This window comes from Elgaria multicarinata, chromosome 9 (assembly GCF_023053635.1).
Source record: "Elgaria multicarinata webbii isolate HBS135686 ecotype San Diego chromosome 9, rElgMul1.1.pri, whole genome shotgun sequence".
In the NCBI taxonomy this organism is placed as follows: domain Eukaryota; kingdom Metazoa; phylum Chordata; class Lepidosauria; order Squamata; family Anguidae; genus Elgaria; species Elgaria multicarinata.
In genome coordinates this window covers 38,027,476-38,050,219 of record NC_086179.1, presented here as the reverse complement: position 1 = coordinate 38,050,219, position 22,744 = coordinate 38,027,476, and the positions used below count along the sequence as shown (strand labels likewise).

The following is a 22,744-nucleotide window of genomic DNA, read 5'->3' as shown; positions in this document are numbered from 1 at the left end:
ACTAAATTAATTTCATTATTTTAAACATACATTGCTATAAATGCCCACTTTTCATGCTGTGGGGCTGTAAAGTATCTATATCTGGTCTTGTGGGCCTTCAGATGTATCAGTGAAGGGATCTGGGTGGCTACAGTGGAAAATCTATTTGGAAGGGCTTTAGAACATCACTTGTCCCTGGTCTTTCATAAGTTGGGTTTGGACACCAACAAAAGTCAGTGACTGTTAAAAAAAATGTGCAGGATCTTATATACATTTTTCTCCCCTGTTTCCAAAATACAGCATCCCTTGCAGCAGAAAAAAAGATGCAAAACCTCCTGACCTCCCTGGCTTGATTAGATTTTGGGGTTTGCACTGGGGTTTGCCAGTCATCTTTTTAAAGTCCTGCCTGAAACCTTGGACACCTACTGCCAGTCAATCTGTAGACAATATTGAGATTAATGGACCTTTGGCAGTTCCTATGTTCCCAGTTTGTGTTGTATCTTGTTAGCCAGCTCCATTCTACTTGGGAGAAAGATGGAGTCCAATTTCAAAATAAATAAATTATATTGGGCAGAAGGAGCATTTGATTTGGACACAGGCATATTAATATCTGAAAATGAGTCAGGGCTGCATTTTCTCTGCAAGAAGGGTCAATACCAGTTAGTACTTACGGCACTTTGGACAGCAGTGTGAAATGACAAGGACAGGATGTAGCAGGGACAGTTTGGGACCCGCACAAGGCAGTGAAGTTCTCTTGGCCTCCAGGCCACGTCTGCTTCCTAAGCATCCCACCAATGCCCACACACCTTTAATTGTTTTCTCTATAGCCACAAAAACTAGGCACTTGCTCTTGCTTTTAAAAATAAATGTTGAGATTCTCAAGATTGGGATGGAGCTGCCAAATTCCATATCAGGAAATATATTGTGTAACTGGCAGTACACCAGCAATCGAGTGGACAAGGCCTGCAATGAGCAAAGCCAGAATAAGAATGCCTTACTATGGGCTCAAAAAAGAGTGTCCCCTAAGTAGCCTCTTCATGCCGTTTGACGTCTCATTATGCAATTGGTGGAGGAGTGTTCCCAGCTTAAGGTGCTTTCTGCCTAGCAAAAAAGCTTTCTCCGCAAAGAGAGAGGAAAGGCACAATTGGAATATGTTGCGCTCTTTGTGTTTTTAGCTGCTGCAACAATCCCAAGGGGATTTGTTAGCACAGTAATGTTTCTGTTAAAGCATCCTTAGGGCATCTCCAACAAGGCTAAATGCCAGGCTGAACAGTGCTAAGTGCCAGGCAGGACCAAGCAATCTGAGACGTGTTATGGTGTCGTAAGGGTGGACTTTGCTTCTAACAACAAAATATTTGCATCATAATTTAAAACGAGTTCCCTTCTTTAAAATGCTCTTTTTTCCACACTGAGAAAACTGATACTTTCCCATCAAACTTCAACTCTTATTTTCTCTCTCTACAACCTTGCCTCCAACCAGTCTTACTGTGGGAAACAAAATGGTCCAAATCCTGTCTCTCTTTTCCACACTGGCACATTGTTTCTAATTGAACACATTTACTTCGGAACAAATCCCTCCTATTGATTTCACTGGAACTTACTACCACACAAGTGTGCTTAAGGTACCAGTCTAAGTCTACTTTTCTTACATTGAGAAGTGACCCTATGACACAAACCACCTATCACAGTGCAGAGCAACCCAATCTCTTCCAGACCATTCAAAGTCGCATCCAAAGTATGTCCCTCTGTTTCCACCGCAGTGTTCACAACACCTTTTCACTGATCTCATTTCCCCCCTTAGAAGTACTAAATGTGACTCCAGAGATTGCACAAGTTCCAGAATTCCCTCAACATATCCCAGGATGCACAATTGAATATTAGAATACAACGGAAGACTAGAGTCTGCTGTGCAAAATACAAAATTCAAATAAAAATAATAAAAGAACAAGATGGGGACATTTGGAGAAAGTTGGGGGTGGTGTCCCTCATTCTTCCCCCATATGCACACACAAAGGATATTCCACATGCTTCGAAGAGAGGCCTGAATTCAAATAAAGGGATGGGGTGAGAGTAGTGGTTCTAACTCCGAGACAGCACATACGAAGGTGGGATGTTCACAGGTTACTTTCATGGTTTTCTTCTGTCTCTACGGTCACTGGGGGGAGTCCCCCATTGTCATTCAGTCGTTTAGCCCTGTAAGTCTCATAGTGGATATTGTGCGTTACTTCTTTCAGGTCTTGAAGGTGGGTCCTGAGAAATGGGATAAGAAGAAGAGAAAAAGAGGAATCTACAATATCATGCAAGCACGGGAGCACTTGGCTCATCATTTCATATGACATACCTGCAGTATCAGAGGCAGTAAGCCTAAATGTACCAGTTGCTGGGGAACATGGGTGGGAGGGTGCTGTTGCACCAGGTCCTGCTTTGTTGGTCCCTGGCCGACAGCTGGTTGGCCACTCTGTGAACAGAGTGCTGGACTAGATGGAACCTTGGTCCAGCATCAGGGCACTTCTTATGTTCTTATGATATTTCTTTTACTTACATGTATTAATTTGAAGACTGTATACCTCCCTCAGTGCTGCATTACACATCTCCCCTCTATTCATATTCCCCTGCACAAAGCTATTTCCTCCCTCCCCAAACCAAGATTACAGTGTCTCGTCAATGAATTTGTCTAACTCCCCTTTAAAACTATGGAAGACGATGGGTGGCAGTGAATTCCGTACATCAGTGATGTGTTGTATGAAGAAGCACTTCTGTCTGTCCTGAATCTGCTATTGATCATCCCCCCTTAATCAACTTTCTTCTAAACCAAAAAACCCAAAGTGCTTTAGCTTTCCTTCTTACCCCTTGACCATTTTGGCAGCCCTTTTCTAATTCTATTATATTCTTATTGAGATGATATCCCTTTTGAGATATCAGATCTGTATTCACTATTCCAACTGGAGCCATACCATAGTTTTAAATAAGGGCAGCATTGTATTCGCTATTTGATTTTCAGTCCTTTGCTTAATTGTCAGAGGAACTGCCAATTTTCATTTAGTACATCCCCAAAATCACTTTCATGGAGGATGACAGCCATTTCAGATCCTATCGGTGTGTATAGTATATACTCTATTCCAAATATGTCTGTACCATAGATTTCTATATAGACATGATGATATGACCATCTTCTTTTCAGTTCCTCTGTTAATCAGCCATGACATGGAATTGCTATTTTCACTGCCATTGCACACTGTGTTGATGTTTTCATTGACCTATCCACACAATGTCAAGATTTCTGTACCAATTAATCCCCAGCAGTTCAGACCCAGCAGTATATATGTGAAGACTGTTTGCTGTAGTATGGATTACTTTACACTTACACTGAACCGCATTTATTGTTTTTTTGCCCTTAGGATCTGTTCAAACGGCTTTAAAGTACTTAAAATCAGTCTCCCCCAACCTAGTGCTGTCCAGATATTTTGAACTTCAGCTCCCTTCAGCACTAGCTAGTGTGGCCAATGGTCAGGAATGCCTGGAGTTGTCATCCAAAACACCAGGCTGACCCATAGAATATAGCACCAGAGCTAGTCGCCTCTTTTTCTCATAGCCTTTTCGTGGTGCTTTTCCCCTCTTTTTCCACAACCACAGAATGAGAGGCCATTTCAAAAGGTATATCTGTTCTAGTATGATCTCAACTTGCTTGCTAGTTCTTACCAGCAAGTTATTTTCAGTTCAATAGCCAGCACCCATGATGGACTCACCTAATGACAAAGTCTCGGAGTAGGGCAAATTCACAATGATTGAGATTTTCCACTGTAAATAAAGGGAAATACATTAATAATGCCTTAAATGGGGACAGTAATAAAAGCACAGAACTGGAAGGAAAACCACCAAGGCCAGCCCGTGCCTGAAGCAGCACTTGTTTTTTGTAGTTCTCCCATGTTGACTAGTAGTCTAAGCACAGTGTACTTTAAAGCTACTTTGTCTTGCTTTATCCTCAGCTTCAGCATAAATTGTCCTTCTTTCTGATATTCTTTGGAATATTTGGAAATGATCAAGGCATCATCCATTAATTGTCTTTTCTTTAAACAAATTTAGTTCTTTAACGTTCCTTTATTTTCTTTGCCTTCTCAGTTCTCTCTTATTATGAACATTATCCTCTGTCTCTGTCCCAATTTATGAACTGTGGCCTCCAGAACTGAACATTAATGAGATCTTGCCAGCATTTAGTACAGTAATCGTATTACTAGATAAGTTTAGAAATAATGGTTTGGATCCTAAGACAAATTAACTTCAGCAATATCGGAGGTGAAGACTTTTGTCCTCCCTGCTGCTACCCCCAAGCATCTCCAGAAGCTCTCCTGAACAATGTGAGATGGGTGTGGGTGGGCTGCAAAGGGACAGGAGAATCACCCCAAATCAGGTAGAGCTCAGCAGCCCCATCCCCCATCCCACCGTTGTTCAGTTGGGCCACCTGATCCTCCAGAGAGGCTTTTCAGGGAACATAGGTGGTTGCAGGAGAAGGAGGGTATAGAAACATTTAGAACGTAAGAAGAGCCTCGCTGGATCAGACCAAGGGTCCATCCTGTCCAGCACTCTGTTCACACAGTGGTCAAACAGCTGTCCACCAGGGACCCACAAGCAGGACACAGGTGCAACAGCATCCTCCCACCCATGTTTCCCAGCAACTGGTATATATAGGCTTATTGCCTCCTGTACTGGAAGTATCCTTCCATGAATTTCCTTAACTTATCTTAGGATCCTAGCCAATATTTCTGCTGATAAAACATAAATGGTTCATATTCTCATAGCATCACATCTTGGAGTTTAGAATCCCCAAATATTTATCATGTATCAACCTACCCACTTATCATATGGTTTTCCCTGTGTTTAAAACCGTATACCTATCCTCATGGAATTTCATTTTGTTGCTATCTATGTAGCTCTCTAGTTACAGAAACATTGAATGTTTAGCCCAGCCTTGAAAGTATCTACAGTCTATTCAAAGCTAGTGCCGTTATTAACAACTCAGATAACCATACCCTCTGTTCAGCCATCCAAATAACTAATGGGTAACAGATTCCATTGAGGGAGAGAAGTAGAATGGTTGACAATTCCAGGGAAGACAATGGCAAAAATGCTAGACATCTTCTCCGGAAACACTAGTAGTACCATTTTGAGACTTGCTGTTGATAAGATCCTGAACATGCTGTTCAGCATCTACAAGCTATTGGCATCTAAAAACAGGACTGTTCGAAACTACAGAATGATCATCTGTTTACCTTCAATGACTCCCCAGGGTGTCTTCCTGCCCAGGACCCTTTTTCCATTGACTTGATATTCCTTGTCACTGCCCACCACTGCAAATGGCATACTTTCCTGCTGAGAATACATAGTGAAATGAATTTGCTCCTCTGTGTGACAGGTAAGGAGAACAATGGCTCATTTCTTCCCCATCTTGCTCCATACTTGTTTCCGTCCCTTTCACCACTCCACCTTCCTTCATAGAACAGGACATGCATGCTGCCATTGACAGTCAAAATATTCTCAGAGTCAATTCTTTAGACTGTAGATACCTTTCCAGCAAAATTTTAAGCATGTTTGTGTAGAAATAACACCCACCATGTTCTACAGGGATTACTCTCTAGTAAACCTGTTCAGGACAGCAGCCTTAGGGCTTCTTTAAATGAGCGTGCTCGTAACTGGCCACTCACGGATCTTCACAGGTCATTCTGACGACAAAGTCAGCCTCCAGTGCATCTCCCGCTCCATTTTCTAGTTTAAGAGCTAAAAAATACACCTCAGAAAACCCGCCTTTTCTGGGATATACCGATATTTGTCAGGTTTTCCTGCCGTGTGCAGGCAAAACTGAACTATAAAATGCCCACTAGAGGGCACTGTTCATTAAACTGAATTGAGCTGTACAAGCCACATGGTCACTGCTCGCTTCCTCATGTAATTACACCTTGTTGAAAATGCGGAAGAGAAAAAGGAAGCTGAGCCAAGGTAAGGGAACGGGATTTTCCCCCGTCTGAAGGACACAAAAAGGGAGAAAAGTCTCAGGTTGCTATAGGATTTTGTATAATAAAGTTTTCCTATAGCATCCTGAGACTTTTCTCCCTTTTTGTGTACATCTTGGATGCTCACCCGCCTTGTACCCCTGTCTGAAGGAGCTCTTAGTATTTGTATAACATTATTGAAGTTTGTGTTATTTTTATGCATCCTGTAGCTATCTGTAGGAGCTTCCTTGGGCACACTAGTATTTTTATTTAGCAGGATATTTTACAAAAACATATAAGATTCTTATCAATTAGCACTGAGCAACAAGTTGAACTAGTACAGCTAAATTGCAAATATAAGCTATAGCTAACATGAATTTTATACACACTTATCTGGGAGTAAGCCCTGTTGAACACAATGGGACGTTCTTAATAGACTTGAATAAAATTGCAATGATCATAATGTACAACTGGCCAGCAATGTCTATATTAATTAATATGCAACAGGAACCCACATAGGTGCTGCTCATATTGAACAGTTAATAGCTATCTTGAACACTTAATAAGTGGAAAGGCAGCAAATACGTGTATTTTAGATCAATAAACAATAAATAAATACTATGCAAAATTTTGGAGTCACATTTCCCCACTAAACTTATAAAATACAAAGATATGAGAGGTTATAAATTCTAGAGTAACTCTTGATTTAGCCACCAAAAGTTAAATATGATCTAATTTTAATCTCAGGAACTACCAAAAATAGATGCTTAGATCATGGGTGGGGCAACTGTGTTTTTCTTCACATGTTGTTGGACTCTTAACTCCAGCTAGCACGGCCAATGATCAGCGATTATGAGAGTTGTGGTCAATCAACAGGTGGAGGACCATAGATTCCCCACCCCTGGTTGACAGGCTACATTTGGAAGAAACCATGGTTGACACCTCAGTATCCATAAGTTAGCCAGCTACATCCAGTTCAACATCCAGCTCATATCAAGCAAGGTAAAGTCAAATAACCATTGAAATCCAGTGAATTCAGAATCTATGATAATAAGATTTGCTCAACAGTCTATCATAGTCATAAGGTTCCTACCCTGATTTTGTCGTTCTCTGTCTTATCCTCAAGATCCTCATCAAACTCTTTCTGGGGATAAAACTCAATTCCATTGACTTCTAGTTCCTTGCGGACCTGAGTAGGAAAACATTTTGTAATGAAAAGCTGTGTAAGCAGAGCATAATCCTGACACAAAACTGAAAGGTGTGTGCATTTGTGTACTTTACTGGATGTTTCCCGGGTAAGGAAAATCTTACCCTCTGCTTAAACTCAATCTTCTCCTCCAGAGTCATGGTGTCTGCCTTGGCAATAACAGGGATGATGTTTACTACTTTGCTCAAATGTTTCATAAATTCCATATCCAAAGGTCGCAAGCTGCAATCCAGGAAAAAGACTAGCATCAATATCTTTAACACAGAAGAGCATATCTTGCTAATTCTAGCCTTCACAAAATTCACCCCCTCTATTTGCTTAGTTAATTGGTAGAGGCCCTTCATTTAGAAGCACTCTCAGTTCCTGGCTCTATATCTCTTCTTGCTAATTTCCTCCATGGCTATGGGACTAAACAGCCAATATACACACACAGCTGACAGGCAAAGAGATGAAGAGGAAACAGGGAGACTCTTAGGGCCAAAAGCACAATGTATCAGAAAGAGGGGGGGGAAACACCTCACAGCCACCCTGATGTACTATCATAAGAACATAAGAAGAGCCATGCTGGGTCTCACCAAGGGTCCATCTCTAGACCAGCATTCTGTTCAAACGGTGGCCACAAGCAGGACATGAGTGCAACAGCATCCTCCCACACACGTTCTCCAGCAACTGGTAAACATAGGCTTACTACTTCTGATACTGGAGGTAGCACATAGCTATCGGGATTAGTAGCCATTGATAGCCTTCTCCATTGATTTCTTCAATCCCCTTTTAAACCCACCCAAATTGGTGGCCATCACCATATCCTGTGGTAGAGAATTTCATACTTTAACTATATGCTGTGTAAAGAAGTACTTCTTGTTATCTGTCTTGAATCTCCCACCAATCAGCTAAGAGAGGGAGAAAAATATTTTTTCTAGAACTCTATAGTCATCAGTAGTCTTAGAGGGGCAACGTTAAGAGACCGCCAGCAAGGTGTGTAATTTATTTTTCATTCTCTCTTTTATTCTTTTTATTCTCTCAGTATTTTAACACTTAATTTTAACTTAAATTTAATTTTTACTGTTCTGACTCTGTATTTTAATCTTATATCAATTTTGCTGCGTGATTTTATCCTGGTTGTGCTTTTTATACTGTATTTTGTATTTGTGATTTTAACCTGTTGGTTGTTTTATTAAGGTTTTAATTTTTGTGAACCGCCCAGAGAACTTCGGCTATTGGGCGGTATAAAAATGTAATAAATAAATAAATAAATAAAATATTTTCATCCAAGCCTATCACACTCTCACTTTAGCATAAAGGATACCACAGTTACCTTATGGACTGTGCCTCCCTGTGCTATCCCTGTGATTACTTTGTTCTGCTGTGCAACTTATTGGGGAATTTGAGCACAATGGTTTGTGGGAAATATTTTTTGTTCAATTAGCATATCGATGTCAGTTCCCCTGCCCCACCATCTTACGGATATGCACCAGAACTAGGGAGAGATACATACGAGTGACCTGTGGGAGAGATAAAGTAGAGGCAACAGTGGACTCTTGTGTCTGGGATTCGTTTCTTTCTTGCAATATTCACCTCCTCCTTCAGGAATTTCTCATATTGCTCATTGATATATTTCTCGATGGGTTCCCAGCTAAGAGGGCCGGGAAGAAAAGGGGTGGGTGGAGAAGAGGCAGACAGATAAACCATCAATGACAGGTTAAGTAGTGTTTCATGTCACACATTAAAAGGCACCAATTTTTGATAATGAGGAAACAGACACAGGAATGTTTACAAGACCAAAACCATTCTCAGATTTGCTCCCTGCTATAGCCTAAATAACCCAATCCTGAGAAATTTTCAGGAAGGGAAGGTGAAATGTGGAAAAGGCAGGGTAATAATTCAAAATGATCCATTATCCTGGGCTTGAAGCATTCTGCATTATTAAAACACAAGTATTATGCCAATGAGTGTATCGTAATACTATAATTTGCTCAATTTATTGCTTGCACTTGGATCTGCATTTAATATCAGCCTGTTGCATTACAGTATAAAATTGAGCTGTTGCTGACATAACTTTAGTTTAGCACAGGGGTGGAGAACCTCTGGCTCGGTGGCCAAATCTGGCCCAGTTGAGGTCCCAGTTCCGCTCTCTCAGATTTCCCAGACAGCCACAATGCTTTCCCCCAGGCACCGGTCATTTGGAGGTTTCCCAACTTTTGTGCAGTCTTTTCCCCACTTCCTAAACGGTTGAAATGCCTCTCCTTTTTTAAAAAATTTTTTTATTTTATTTTCTACAATACTTAAACATACACATTTACATTCACATAAAAACAACAACAACAACAACATACTACATAATGTTCAATTTGAATACAAAATCTTATCTTAATAACATAATCAAAATAACCTACAAGTGCACCCCCCACCTCGGGATCTCATTCCTGATTCCAGAATCTCATACTTTCTTCTGCTGGTGGTTTCCCACTTCCTTTTGAAAACACAAATATTAGGAACTGTTTCCAAATTCCTTCAAAATCATTTGATTTAGCTATACCTCTTCTCCATTTAATATTACTTGTTAATTTATCATTAATAGCTATATCCCATACTTCTTTATACCATTCTTCAATAGAATATTCCCCTTGAATCTTCCAGTTCCTAGCTACCATTAATCTTGCTGCAATCAACAAATTCGTTATCAGTTCCTTAGTTCCCTTTTTACATTTAAAATCTTCTTCAAATAGTGACAGCAATGCAACTTTTGGTGTTCGTTCTATCTTCATTTCCACAATTGCCTCTCCTAAGGCTTAATTACTGGCACTAAGAGCTTTAAGCTAAAATATGCTGATTTTTGGACCCGCCCCTTTTGCCTTCAGGCCCCACCTTCCCCTGGAATGCAGCCCCTTGGGCTGAAAGAAGTCCTGCATCCCTGGTTTAACATAACCTGCTGCTGACTTCAGGGGGGTGTTTTGACTGCGTTGCTTTGCCGCTTGTTCCTTCAAAACCCCGCAGCACTGAAGCTGCAGGGTGGGAGTAGCAAATCCCTACTGCAGGAGGGAGTATGGCCTTTCTGCGTAGCACCAGCGGCCATTCAGCTCATCAAGCCTGCCCTCTGCCTGGCCTTCCCACACATCCCCTATCGTGGGCCTTGATCCGCTCCTTGAATGCCTCCAACTTTGATGCAAAGCAAGATCACCCCCAACAGACAAGCAAAGAAGGTGGTGACCTCAGAGTAAATGAAAACATTGCAGTAAGTCAGTGGCTTTTTAAGTGCAGTTTCAGGGGGAAAGCCTGAGTTGCAGCTGCATCGTATAAAAGACGTGGTACCACTGTACAGCCACCACAGGGTATAGAGGGCGTATAGACAGCCCCTTGGTAAGTGAAAACCATCTGCTTGACGGGAATATAGGAAGCCAGAACTTTGGCATTTTGAGTTGGGAGTCACTGGCTCTGCTGCAAGGTTGCCCCAGGTAAAGAGTTATTGTTATATATTTGTATGATCTATAGATAAAAGGACATTTATTATTACATGTTTTATGACCCATGAAGTGTAACATGCAATGTAAATTTGTGTGATTTTCTGGTATTGTGGAATATGTATCTGTAAGAAATGGCTAGAATTTATTTCATCTTTTTATTCTATTGGACAAAATCCTCCAAATAAACCCACCAAGTTCTCTCTTTATGTATCTTCGTATGTTCGTGCTAGTCTAAGAATCCAGTGTTCTTTTGGCAGTCTTGGGCACCGTGGGTGCTTCCAGACAAGGCTTTTATTGTGCAATCTCCCTGCCTCCATGGAATTTTACGGAGCACCCAGACATTTTGTATTTGTAACCATCCTGTGATTTCCCACCCTCTCTTTCATCTTTCTTACTGCCAGAAAAAAAAAACCTGTTAAGGTGGAAAGAAACAAATAGCTTTTGACTGTTAGTTATAGGAGCTCTCCATGGAGGAGCACCCCTAGACGATGAGGCCATGCCCTTCTGACAACACTGAATGTAGAATTTGGGATCCCTTGATACAGAATGTCTGTCTGTATCCATTTAGCAACATCGTATTACCAGACCAGAAAGTAGAAACTATGCCGGAATTTGCCAGGGTATTTCTACTTTCAGGCCTACTGCTCATCTTAGGATAATAATACTAACAACCTGAAACCTTAAGGAGGATCTATGGAATTCCCTGCCTCTGGAGGTCAGGTGGGAGCCAGCTTTGTATTCCTTCTGGCGCCTCCTGAAAACGTTGTTGTTCCAGGAAGCCTTCACTTGATGACCAGCTGTGGTTTATTTTGCACTTAGTTTCTTTTAAAAATGTACTTTTAATGTGTTTTTATTCTGTTTTTATTCTATTTTATATTGTTCACTGCTCCAAAATTTTGAATGGGGAGCGGCATATAAATATTATAAATAAATAAATAAATAAATAAATAAATAAATAAATAAAATATATTATTTTCCTGCCCTTCCCCACTTTGACATCATAATGACCCATGCAGAAGGTCCCTATGATCACACTAGTGAGTCCTGCTTTTATTCAGGGGAATTGCTGAGCAATAACTGCTTAAAATGTTAATGTAGTTAAAAAGACTGTTTTTATAGCTCATATTTACCTTTGTGTATTAAAGATCTTTTGTTGGCTCTTGACTGGTATATACCTTAACAGCATCAACCCTACAGCATTGTATAATTGGGGTTGTAGGGAATAGACTGTCCCTCCCTCTCTTCCCCACACACCCACAGAGTGTCTCAGAGCAAGGACATTGTATCTGTCTCAAGCACCACTCCCTCACCCTAGTTACCCTAGGAGAAAGAGAAAGTGGGGTTGGGACAGAGAATCAAAGAAGGAACAAAACACTCACCAGTTTTCATTGTTGATCTGGTCACCAAATCCAGGAGTGTCAATAACTGTCAACTTCATTTTGACACCGCCTTCTTCAATAACTGGAGAAGAAACGTTGTAGTTACCCTCCCTTAAAACAAATGCTTTTGTAGTAATGATGGTAGTGAGAAGAGATAGGCAACTTTTGGTTCCTATGGCCCTTGTAGAAAGAACGACCTTTGTCTAGGGCTCTACATGTTCTTTGTGAAAGGGGAGCACAGTACAACACGGAGCCTTTGCAATGATCCCCAGCTGAGGAGCAAATGACTTAAATTCTCAAACACAGAAAGGCCTATTTATGTATGGCATACACACACACACTTCTTGTAACCCTACCTCCAGAAGGTTAGCCACACTGCCTCCCAATTGGCCCAGGTAAACAGACACTAGTTCTCAGCACAGAGAGGTGCTCTTGACTTTAGCCACTCTGGACCAGTTGGACAATACCCCAAAGGACAGATAAAGCCCACCACATGAAGCCACCATGCCATCCCTACATATGGGGACAGTCCATCCTAATACAGTCATAATGTGCATAAAATCGTAGGCATGTAGGCATAATGCCTACATTATGTTGCCCTATGTGGACCAGATGAATTTTCCATACTGTTCACAAAGGCAGCTGAGGCATGGATGTCAGAAGTGGGACCAGCAGCCCTTTCCATGCATGGAGACTCCTTCATGTGAGTAACACATGAAAGGAGTTTATCTTACCTGTGATTCCTAGCCTATAAATATAGCAGATCACTTCTGGCATTCTAGCTGGGGAAGAGGATGATGGCCAGGGACTCTCTTTTGCAATCAGGATGCTGGCCAGCACCTATCCAAGCTGATGCATCAGATGTCCCTTAACCTTTGCTTTTATATTTTGATAAGAATTTACCAAAACTCTTGAAGTTCTCCATATTCCCGACAAAAAGAACTTGAGAATTAAAAAAACTGAATGTGAGAGAAAATTAAACTCTCAGATTCATCCACCCAGGCCCAGGACTTTGAATGCTTTGCTCTTAAAAGTCTGGGTTTCAGACCCCTTCCACATGAGGCTTTTATAGTGCACCCGTGATTCCTCACTCATGATAGCTTGCAGGTCCTTTACATGACATCATCTTCCAGAGTCTCTCTTGTGCTTTGCAACCATTATTGCAAGGGGGGTGGGGTGGTTCTGGTGTTTTCCTCAATGGCGTATTTGTGCAATTCTACTATACAGCACTACCTAGTGGTTGTGTAATGGAACATATAGAAAGGAAAAAACACCAGGGGAAAAACATATGTAAATGAGCCAACCTTAATCCCGCAAAGAATCCAGAAGCAGAAACCTTGGTAAAGGTGCAAATTAAGGGCTTTTCTATATGAGGCTTGAAAGCCTCATATAGAAAAGCCTTTAATTACTGTGTTTTTGACCATATTGGATCTTAATTAGGGTAGTGTTCTCTTCATCTTTAACAGCTATATGGCAGGCAGGCACATCATGGTCCTCTCCATGTTGCAAATCACTGCACCTACTGAATTTGGCTGGTGCAGATGGGTGAGAATTTTGTTTCTGTTAAATAAGTTTTTACCAAAATCCGCAAAGTTCTTCATGTCCAGGACAGAAAGCACTTAAGATTTTAAAAATGAAATGTAAGAGAAAGCAAAACTGACAGATTCACCCATTGCTAGACATAATGCACCACGGGTTGCCTATTTACTATGTGAAGGTCAAGAAGAAGTGGAAAATGGTGAGCCATGAGAACTCCTGCCGAGGCTCTTACCATGTCCAATGGCCTTGATTTCCACTGTCTTAGGGATCTTCTCTTCACGGTTCCAGCCTGAAGACTTGCGACTCACTTGGGATTTGAACAGAGTGTTCACGAGTGTTGATTTTCCTAGTCCGCTTTGGCCTGGAAAAAGAAGTGCACACATTATGCCACAGCCTTTTCATGTCAGTCAGCAGAACCATCTACAGCAGTACTGCTGAAAGGAGGGAGGGTGCTGGGTCAAGAGCAAGAGCTCATCAGGATGATGGGTTCCTGCATTCCTGGTTTGGTGTATCAGCAGACAACTAGGAGCGCAAGCAGTGGAGGCTGGTGGCTCCTATGTCAGTGGGGCAACGAACCTGCTCCGGGTTTCATTTAGAACTGGTCAGAACTCTAAAGGAGTTATCCAAGGCACTTCTGCATCTTGGATAGCTACTTTAGAGTTCTGACTAAAATCTGAAACAGATTCACCTGTCCACTGACATTGGAGCCACCAGCCTCCACTCAGCGCAAGCAATGACCCAAAGAAATGCAAGTATATTTGCCCCAAGTGTGACAAGGCAGCCATGCTGATAGCACCCAGGCTAAGCCTCTCCCTTGGGCCCAACCCTTCCTACCTACAACCATGATGTTGAAGTCAAATCCAGTTTTCATGGTCTTCTTGCGCATTTGCTCTATGATGGTGTCAATCCCAATGTAGCCCAGAAGGTTAGAATTAATACCAACAGGTTTCATTGGCACCACTGGTTTGGGCCGGGACTCTGGCACCAGCTCAGACATGGCTGCTTCAGGCTTGGTATCTGCTGGGCCTGCAAGTTTAAGGGAAATAGCAGTTAATTTCAAACAAAAAGCTGAACTGCTGCTCTACAAGTAGAAATCCTATGTTCTGCTTATGTTTACACCATAAATAGAAGGAAAGGGAGGCACAAACTGAGACAGCTCTTCCACTTTAAACTCCCTTTTCCTCTCATCCTTTTGTGTTTGTGCTCTTGTAAGTGGGGATAGTAAGAGATTCACTGGGTCCACACAACACTAACCCACACTCAGGGGGTGTTGTTGAACCATGGGTTGTCTGTTGAAAGCATGTTCCAACAATCCACTGCCAATTAATTTTCAGCTGTTCTGAAATATTGAAATATCAGTACATTGCTATTTACGAAACTAAACAAAGAGATACTATTTTTCTTTGACAGTAATATTGGCCAAATGGTGGAGATCCAGGAGGAAAGGTATTTTCCCTTAACCCAGTCCCAAGTTCTATGTTGGTCTATCTATCGAGTATCACTTTCTCCCAGAAGACAAGAGGTTCATTTTGCTAGACTTTTCTGCAACAGAAGGGGGAGAAGCAAACCTTTTTAAAGGACTGAAGGGAAACAGCATCTTTTCAGCTTAATGAGAATAGTGTTTTGGGGGCCTTCCAGCAAAGAGACAATCACACTCCTTAAGAAATTGGTTGTACCCACGCATAGAACACCCAGTGCCAATAGCAATGCCCAAATGCTTCAAACAGCCAGAAGCCTCTATTGAGTGCTTCCTCTGTTCCTTTATTTGCTGCCAAGCTCCTGTAGTGAATGCTGTGGAAAAAACCTTTTAAGACATCTCACCACAGTGTAGTGCATGGGATGGGAACCTCCAGCCCATGAGCCCATACAGCTTCCTTGGATTCCTCCAGAGGGCGGGGCTTGGCCTACATCACCACCATTATCTCTGACCTCAGATTGGAGATAACAGTGGGGATTCCTCTGGGTGGCGGGGCCCTCCACCTAAAACTAAATCTCTAACCTGGCATAGTGGCTAAGAACTGGACTCCAAATCAGGAAGCCCCTGCTTTAAATTTCTTCTCTGCCTTAAGTACTTGGTAGGTGCTCTTAGGTAAATTTGTTTGTTTGTGTAATGGTTTTCTGTCAAAATTGTGTTCAAGGTGGCCAACAATAAAATACAGACTAAAAACGTAACACAAAAATAAATCCACCAAAACACATAAAAGAACTAGACAGCACATGACCAATTAAAAATCTCTTCAGCAACAGCTTACGTGCCAAATGCCTGAGTAAAAATGTCATTCCCTGCTGGTGGAAGGGCAAAAGAGAGAGGACCAGCCAGGACCCTATCAACAGGGAACTACTGAGAAGACCCCGGGCTCATCTACACCGAACAGGATATTCCACTATGAAAGTGGGATGAAAGTGGCATACAAAAGGCAGGAGCCACACTACTGCTTTATAGTGGTATTGAAGTGCACTGACAACTGTTGGAGCCCTTGACACATACCATAGGGTGACCATATTTGGGAAACTAAAAAAGAGGACACCTAGTGTGTGTGTGGGGAAGCAGCTTTCTGAGTCCTGCAGAAAGTACGTTATTCCCCCGCCACCTTAAAGAACCCGATTGGAGTGGAGGAGGGGAAAGGATTTCATTCTGCAACACCACCATCCACTCCAATTGGGGCCTTTTCTATAATGTCCACGAATGACCCACTTTCCCTTTTAAGACCTCAATTGGAGCTCGGGGTGTGGGAATGATGTGCCTCAAGAAAGCATGTCACTCCCTCCTGCCATGCTAATGGCAGCCTTAAAGAGGAAGGTGTGTCATTCCAGGACATTATTGAAAATTATAGAAAATCCCCCCTGACACCATGGAAAGAACAAAAACCAGGACAAATCCGGGGAAATCCTGACAGTTGGTCACCCTAACATACCATATACCACTTTCATACCGCTAGATCCTGCTTGGTGTGGCTCCTACCTTTTATATACCACTTTCATACTGCTTTCATAGTGCAATATTCGGCTTGGTGTAGGTGAGCCCCCTCTCTCACATCCCCACCAAATGTGCCTCTGAAGGTGGCAGCACTGAGAGAATGGCCAACCCACCAACCCACCCACTCCAAGATCTTAAAATTCTTCCTCCTTTTACTTCTCAGTCAACAGCCTGGCCGCAGCATTCCAGACCAGCTGACATTTCTGAATGCTTTTCAATTGCAGCCCTACGTAGAGCACATTACAGTAAAACTTTGAACACATTCAATGTTAATTCATATTAGCATTTTTTCACCTGGCTTTGCTGTGAATCCGTGGCAGTAGTAGTTCTAGCCTGCCTTCCCCACCTGGTGCCCTCCCTGGTCAACAGTTCATATCCCCAGGGAGCATGGACATTGGACATGCTGGCTGGGGATGATGGGGACTGTAGTACACCTGGACAGAACTAAGTTTAGGAAGGCCAGATTAGATTCAGCCGTGAACACTTAATTTTTCATGACAATTATGGCAGGGTGGCAATCCAGAGTTATTTTGATAGATCCAAGGCATCATTTGGCTTTAATTGACCTTCAACAGCAGTAGGAACACACATGCAAAATCAGTCCTTCTCCCACCACCATCACCACCATGCACCATTTTCAAATGCAATTTCCACCGAGCCTACACCTGCACTGTAATGGATAAGCAGATTGGGGAGTTAGCCCAGCTCAGCTTGCCTCTAGTGGAGGGAAGAACCCACAGTGTCTGAATTAAGGATCAAGCAAGAACCAAATTGAGCTCTCCCCCGCTGGAAGTCTGTCTTCAACATTTCACAATCCGTTCACGGTTTCCATGCTGACAGGGCTTCCCCTGAGGCTTCTGTTGTCTTTTTTCGAGATTTCTTGAAGCTGCTGCTGGCCCAGAAAAGAAACCTCCAGCTGTCGGGCTAAAAGCAAGAAACTCCCACAGCCGTCTCTCTTCCTTCTTTTATTGCCTTTCCTTTTTTAAAAGCATTACCTGCTGAATACTCAAGGCAGGCCTGCCCTTTTGTGAAGTGTCCAGAGAGCTTTGGCTATTGGGCGGCATACAAATGCAGTAAATGAATGAATAAATAAATAAATAACTTCATGCATTTAGTTTACTACATTATGTTGCTTTTACAATTGTTTTTCTATTTTATTACTTCTTTTTTATGTAAACTGCTTAGAGATTTTAGAATATCAAGCAAGATGAATAAATAATACATTTAAATATATATTAACTGTGAACTACCCATTGTGAGATAGATAGATAGATAGATAGATAGATAGATGATAGATCGCCCAGCAAAATCACCCTGATCAGCATTATTTTTAAGTGGCCCATTTACCATTCCTGGGTCTAACCTCCGGGTCCCTCTTGGCCCAAAGGTCTGCTTCCTTTGACATGCTGTGCCATGACTAGGGTAAACCAAATCACCCTTTGTTTTTATCCCAAATAATTAAAACCATTCAAAGTGTAAAACAACAGTATAAAACCATAATATAAAATACAAAATAAAAGCTCAACCAGATAAAAACAGCAGCAATGCAAAATTACAAATTTAAAACACCAAGTTAAAATTTATTTATAGACTGTTAAAATGCTGTTATTTTATTAATTTGAACAAACTTCAACTGTAAAATGTGCAAATGTGCATAATTTGTGCAAATTATGGCTATAATTTGTACAAACTATGCAGATTTGTGCAATTTACAGCTGAAATGTGTGCAATTTTTTAAAGCAAAACAAACAAACAAAAAACCTTATGAAAAGTCTGCTGCCTGGCCCAACTTGTTGCACACCAAGTCGGGGATACCTACTCTACTTTCATATTTTTCCTGTCTTTCAGAAACAGTTTGGATTGTATGGCTTAGGCACCAAAATATCTAGGATTGATTCAGAAAAGATTTCCTGTGGGTGAAAATTGTTCTCCATGTGCTAAGTTAGTGGATGACAACTTTTAGTTAACTGTGAGTTTTAAATGACATGTACTCTGCTATAATGTGACTTCAATACATCAAATTATGTGTGTTATATGTATTGGCTGCAGCCTGTGGTTGCTACTGTCTTGTGGCCAGATGAGAATCAGTAACTGTGTGTGTGTGTATTGTCCTTATCTGTGGAAGGCTCATTTTCTCCCTTTTCTTTCCTTGTCTTTGTCTATGGAACAAAATAATAAGCTATCATTCAGTTCACCCCCAGCTTCACTGTATGCTATGTGCCATTTAGATCCCACCTCCATTGAAATTTGTGGAACGACTCACACATAGGATCTCCAAAGGAGCACATTCAACATCCATCCCTGGGAGCTGAACTATTGTTACTGAACAAGCTTCCAATTAACAGTCCTTTAAAAACACAGGAAAGTACAGATCCTCAGTATTAGGTATGTTGAAGAAATTTGTTTGGGGAGTGGAGTTTAACATGTTTCCCTTGGCTCGAACCCCTGGACTTTGTTTTGGTTCCCACTGCAGTGCCAAACTCAATCTGTAGTGAGTCAGGGCAGTTAGCGGATTGTTTGGGAATTTTACTTTTTTCTTGGGAAGGTTCTGCAATTTGCACACATTTCTGAGCAACAGGTGTAAATAACAGCAGAATTTGCTCAAATTATGCCCAAAAATTTGGCCATCATTTGCACAAATATGGCTGTAACTGGCAAAAATTCAGCAGTAATTTGCACAAATTGCTCAGAACTTTGTGCAAATTGCTCAGAATCTTCGATTAAAAAGATGCGTCCAAAAGTTCCCAGAGTTCGGAAAAAGCCCGCAGCTCGGTTCACAGACACAAAGAGACTCCTACATGCCACAGAACTCCATCAAGGCAGATTTCCCAGTGATGGACATCCATACAAAAGATACAGGTGTTCTTTCAAAAACTGTACAAGGAGGTATTTTTCTTCCAATGCATGCACATCCATATAATAATAATAATAATAATAATAATAATAATAATAATAATAATAATAATAATAATATAAAAAAAACATGTAGGCTTTAAGACAAACCACTCTCAAGCACATCACACCCACACTGACTGGCCTCAAGAAGACCACTTTCTTGGCTCCATTCTTCATGAGAATGCAGGGGAGCATCAGGCCTCAGGCCTGATTTTGAACACCAAGCCTCAACCTTGGAAAATGTGAAGATCTAAGAAAGGGATGCTTCTGAGCATGTGCAGTGTCTTTTCTGTCACTAGTAAGCCCAGACAGTGTTCACATATCTTCACAAAGGATATGGCTTCTAGGAGGACTTACTCCCAAACATCTTTTTTTGCAAATTACACAGGGCATCCTTATACGTGCCTTTCAGAAATAAGTCCAACTGTGTTCAGTGTGGCTTACGCCCAGGTGAGTGCATATAGGATTGCAGTCTTAACTATCCTAATATTGTCCCCACTTTCTGGAGCTAGAGCTGCAGCCAACACTACCCCGATGTAGATCAGTATGTACAACAGAGTGTAGAAAGAAAAGAGATCTCTTCAGATCTCTGCTCCCAAAAATTATGATATTCTCCTCCTCCATGTCATAGTTTGCATTGAAAGCAATATTAAAATATAGGTGGAAAGCAGTAGCTCAGTGGTCAAGTGCAGGCTTTGCATGCAGATGGTTTCAGGTTCACATTTTGGTGTTTCCAGGTTGGACTGGGTATGACCCTTACTTTAGGTCCTGGAGAGCCATTACCTGCACAGTCTAGATGAACCTTCCCCAACCTGGTGCCCTCCAGATGTGTTGGACTACATTTCCCAGAATTCTGGGAGGCATAGTCCAACACATCTAGAGGGCACCAGGTTGAGGAAAACTGGCTTAAGCTAGACAGACCAATGGTTTGATTTGGTACAGGACAGCTTCCTATGTCCCACCAAAATGGCTCATCTGAGCAGTGGGGTGTATTTGCCCCAAGCACATACGATTGTCTTGCCAAAAGCTCACATTTTCCTCTCCACTTTCAAATGACTAGAGCCATGGCCAAAAAAAGATCTTCCTCTATATGATCCCAGTCTTATTCCCTAGTCTGGCAGTTCCCACTCTTAGCACATCCCCCTTGTACTGTCTTCATTCTGTTCTTCCACCCTCTCCTGCCCCCTTCCTAATTCATAGCCCTTCTGCGCCTGCTCCCCAACCCCACCATCACACCCCTTCTTCTCCTCCTTGCCTCAAATCCAGGGTTGAGCCCCATTCTCCACCCTTGCAAGCCACACCACTGAATGCGCCATCCACCATGATCCCCTCAGAGGCCCACAGAACAGACATTTTCCCCCCACTCAGCCCCACACCCCAGGCTGCGACATGTTCACCAGGTCCCTAAAATAGAGAGCCTCCACTTGCACTCAGCACCATCCAAGCCGCTGTCGAAGCAGGCAGCTCACGCCCCTGGGCCAGCTGAGATAAAAGCCTTCCCTTCACAAAAGCCCCAGCGTCTGGTGCACAGCAGCGTGGCGCTCCAGCTTCCCCCTTGACACCAGATGGAAGAGATGAGCAGGGGAGGCCGCTTTCCCTTTCCACAGGCTTTCCCTGCAAGCATTGGAACAGCAGCGAGGGTTTCCACTCCAAACCGCTCACAGAATGGATGAGCTGTCCAGCAGAGAGCTGTCTCAGCATCATCACTCCTGCATCTCTGAGCCCAGCCAAGCCCATAGCCCCCGTGGACCACCTACCTTTGAACATGAATCTTCCTTTGTCTCTGGATATGATCCTTTGGGGTGCGGCTTCTCCTTACTTTTCTCTGCTCCCAAAGACTGCCTGTGAAACCTTCCTTCCTTCCTTCCTTCCTCCCTCCCTCCCTCCCTGCGTGTCTCTATCTCTCTTCCTCCTTTCCCCACTTCTCCAGTGGATATTTCAGATAAGCAGGGATGCTGCTGCTGCTGCTGCCGCCACTGCCATGATCACGTGACCTGAATATTAAACGTCCCTGCAAAATCTCCCCCACACGCTGCCTCCTTCTCTTCCGAGGATCCAGGGCTGTATCATTCAAGCATCTGGGAGACCTTGACCGGATTGGTGGGCATGAAAATATGTGCTGGCTCCTGAAGGAAGATACTGCGATAAGTGGGTTAGGTGGAGCCAGAGAACATGTCCCCCACTACCACCACCACCACCACCACCATGCAAATACTCCTTCTTCCTGGCCTCGCCACCCCGCCTTTCTCCTCCCTGTTCCCAGGCAGCTTTCATATGGCACATTGTCTGCTGAGCATCTCTAGAGACAGCCGCTAGTTAATGCAAAAGGATTGTTAACCTCTTCATCAGACAGCAGCAATGAGGCAAGTGTGTGTCTGTGTCTAAATCTCCTAGGATTTTAGCCTTGTTGCCTGCTTGCAATCTTTATGTGCCATGATGACTTTGAGAGCACATTGCCTCTGTTTTCCAAAGCCTTCCCCATCATCCTGAGTTCTTAGAAACAGCAAGAAGCAATAAACCAATGTATAGAGACACGGCGTGTCTGCCAGCAATGGTCTGCATGTCAGCCCCAGCAAGAAATCTGCCTTTGTGTCAGTGTGCAGAGTGCACCCAGGATGTCTCTCCATGTGCCTGTAGGCATCCACAGCTGTGTGTGTCTCTGCACATTTGTCATGGCAAGCATGAATGCCGTGGAGAGCATGGAGGTGTGTCTAGTGCACACCTTTACCTCTCCCTTTCTCTTAGACAATTGCACTTGCTTTGGCAAATGCACAGAGACACACACTCTGTGCAAATGGGAAACACTTCCACATAAGATAAAATCTACAATCCACAGATACATTGCTATTGCAACATGTGAGAATCATGTACAATTAAATTTCACTGCACTGGGAAACCATGACTGGGAAACCATGTCCACACAGGGAAAATATATCAATATAAATATATCAATATAAATACACACTTATGCAATCTTCACAGGTGATGCCTGATGCAGGTGCATAATCATTCCTGCACAAAATGGCTTTCCATGAGGAAAATGGGTATCATTTGAAGAAGTACTCAAAGCAAGAGTACTAAAGTGGTATTACAACAAAGGCTGTGCAAAGCGCCTCCAATACAAACCATCATTTGGACTGTACCACCTTATATTATTATTAATAATAATTTATATCCAGCCTTTTTACAAATACCCTAGGTAGCATTTATATCCCTCCTATAGACAAAATCACCTGAGCTAAATCTATTCACTATCCCCCACCGCACCCCCCAGTAGCATTTGGATCAGCGGGGATCAGCATAGGAACTGGTACAGTCTGCAC

General features: G+C 42.4%; 1 protein-coding gene across 4 annotated transcripts; it reads right to left on the bottom strand.

The window, feature by feature from the left end:
- Positions 1 to 1,383: 1,383 nt before the first annotated feature.
- On the bottom strand, positions 1,384 to 21,650 carry SEPTIN3 (septin 3). 4 transcript variants are annotated; one of them, XM_063133616.1, is made up of 10 exons: positions 21,179 to 21,650; positions 14,384 to 14,575; positions 13,782 to 13,910; positions 12,011 to 12,092; positions 8,666 to 8,803; positions 7,275 to 7,392; positions 7,057 to 7,152; positions 5,247 to 5,346; positions 3,726 to 3,777; positions 1,384 to 2,229 (listed from the first exon to the last, which is right to left on the bottom strand). In XM_063133616.1, the coding sequence occupies exons 1-10, from the start codon at positions 21,186 to 21,188 to the stop codon at positions 2,094 to 2,096; spliced, it is 1,053 nt and encodes a 350-aa protein (XP_062989686.1). In that variant the 5' UTR covers positions 21,189 to 21,650; the 3' UTR covers positions 1,384 to 2,093. The 4 variants fall into 4 exon arrangements, with proteins under 4 accessions (XP_062989686.1, XP_062989687.1, XP_062989688.1 ...); XM_063133617.1 differs by having other exon boundaries at positions 5,247 to 5,343; XM_063133618.1 differs by lacking the exon at positions 8,666 to 8,803.
- Positions 21,651 to 22,744: the final 1,094 nt, after the last annotated feature.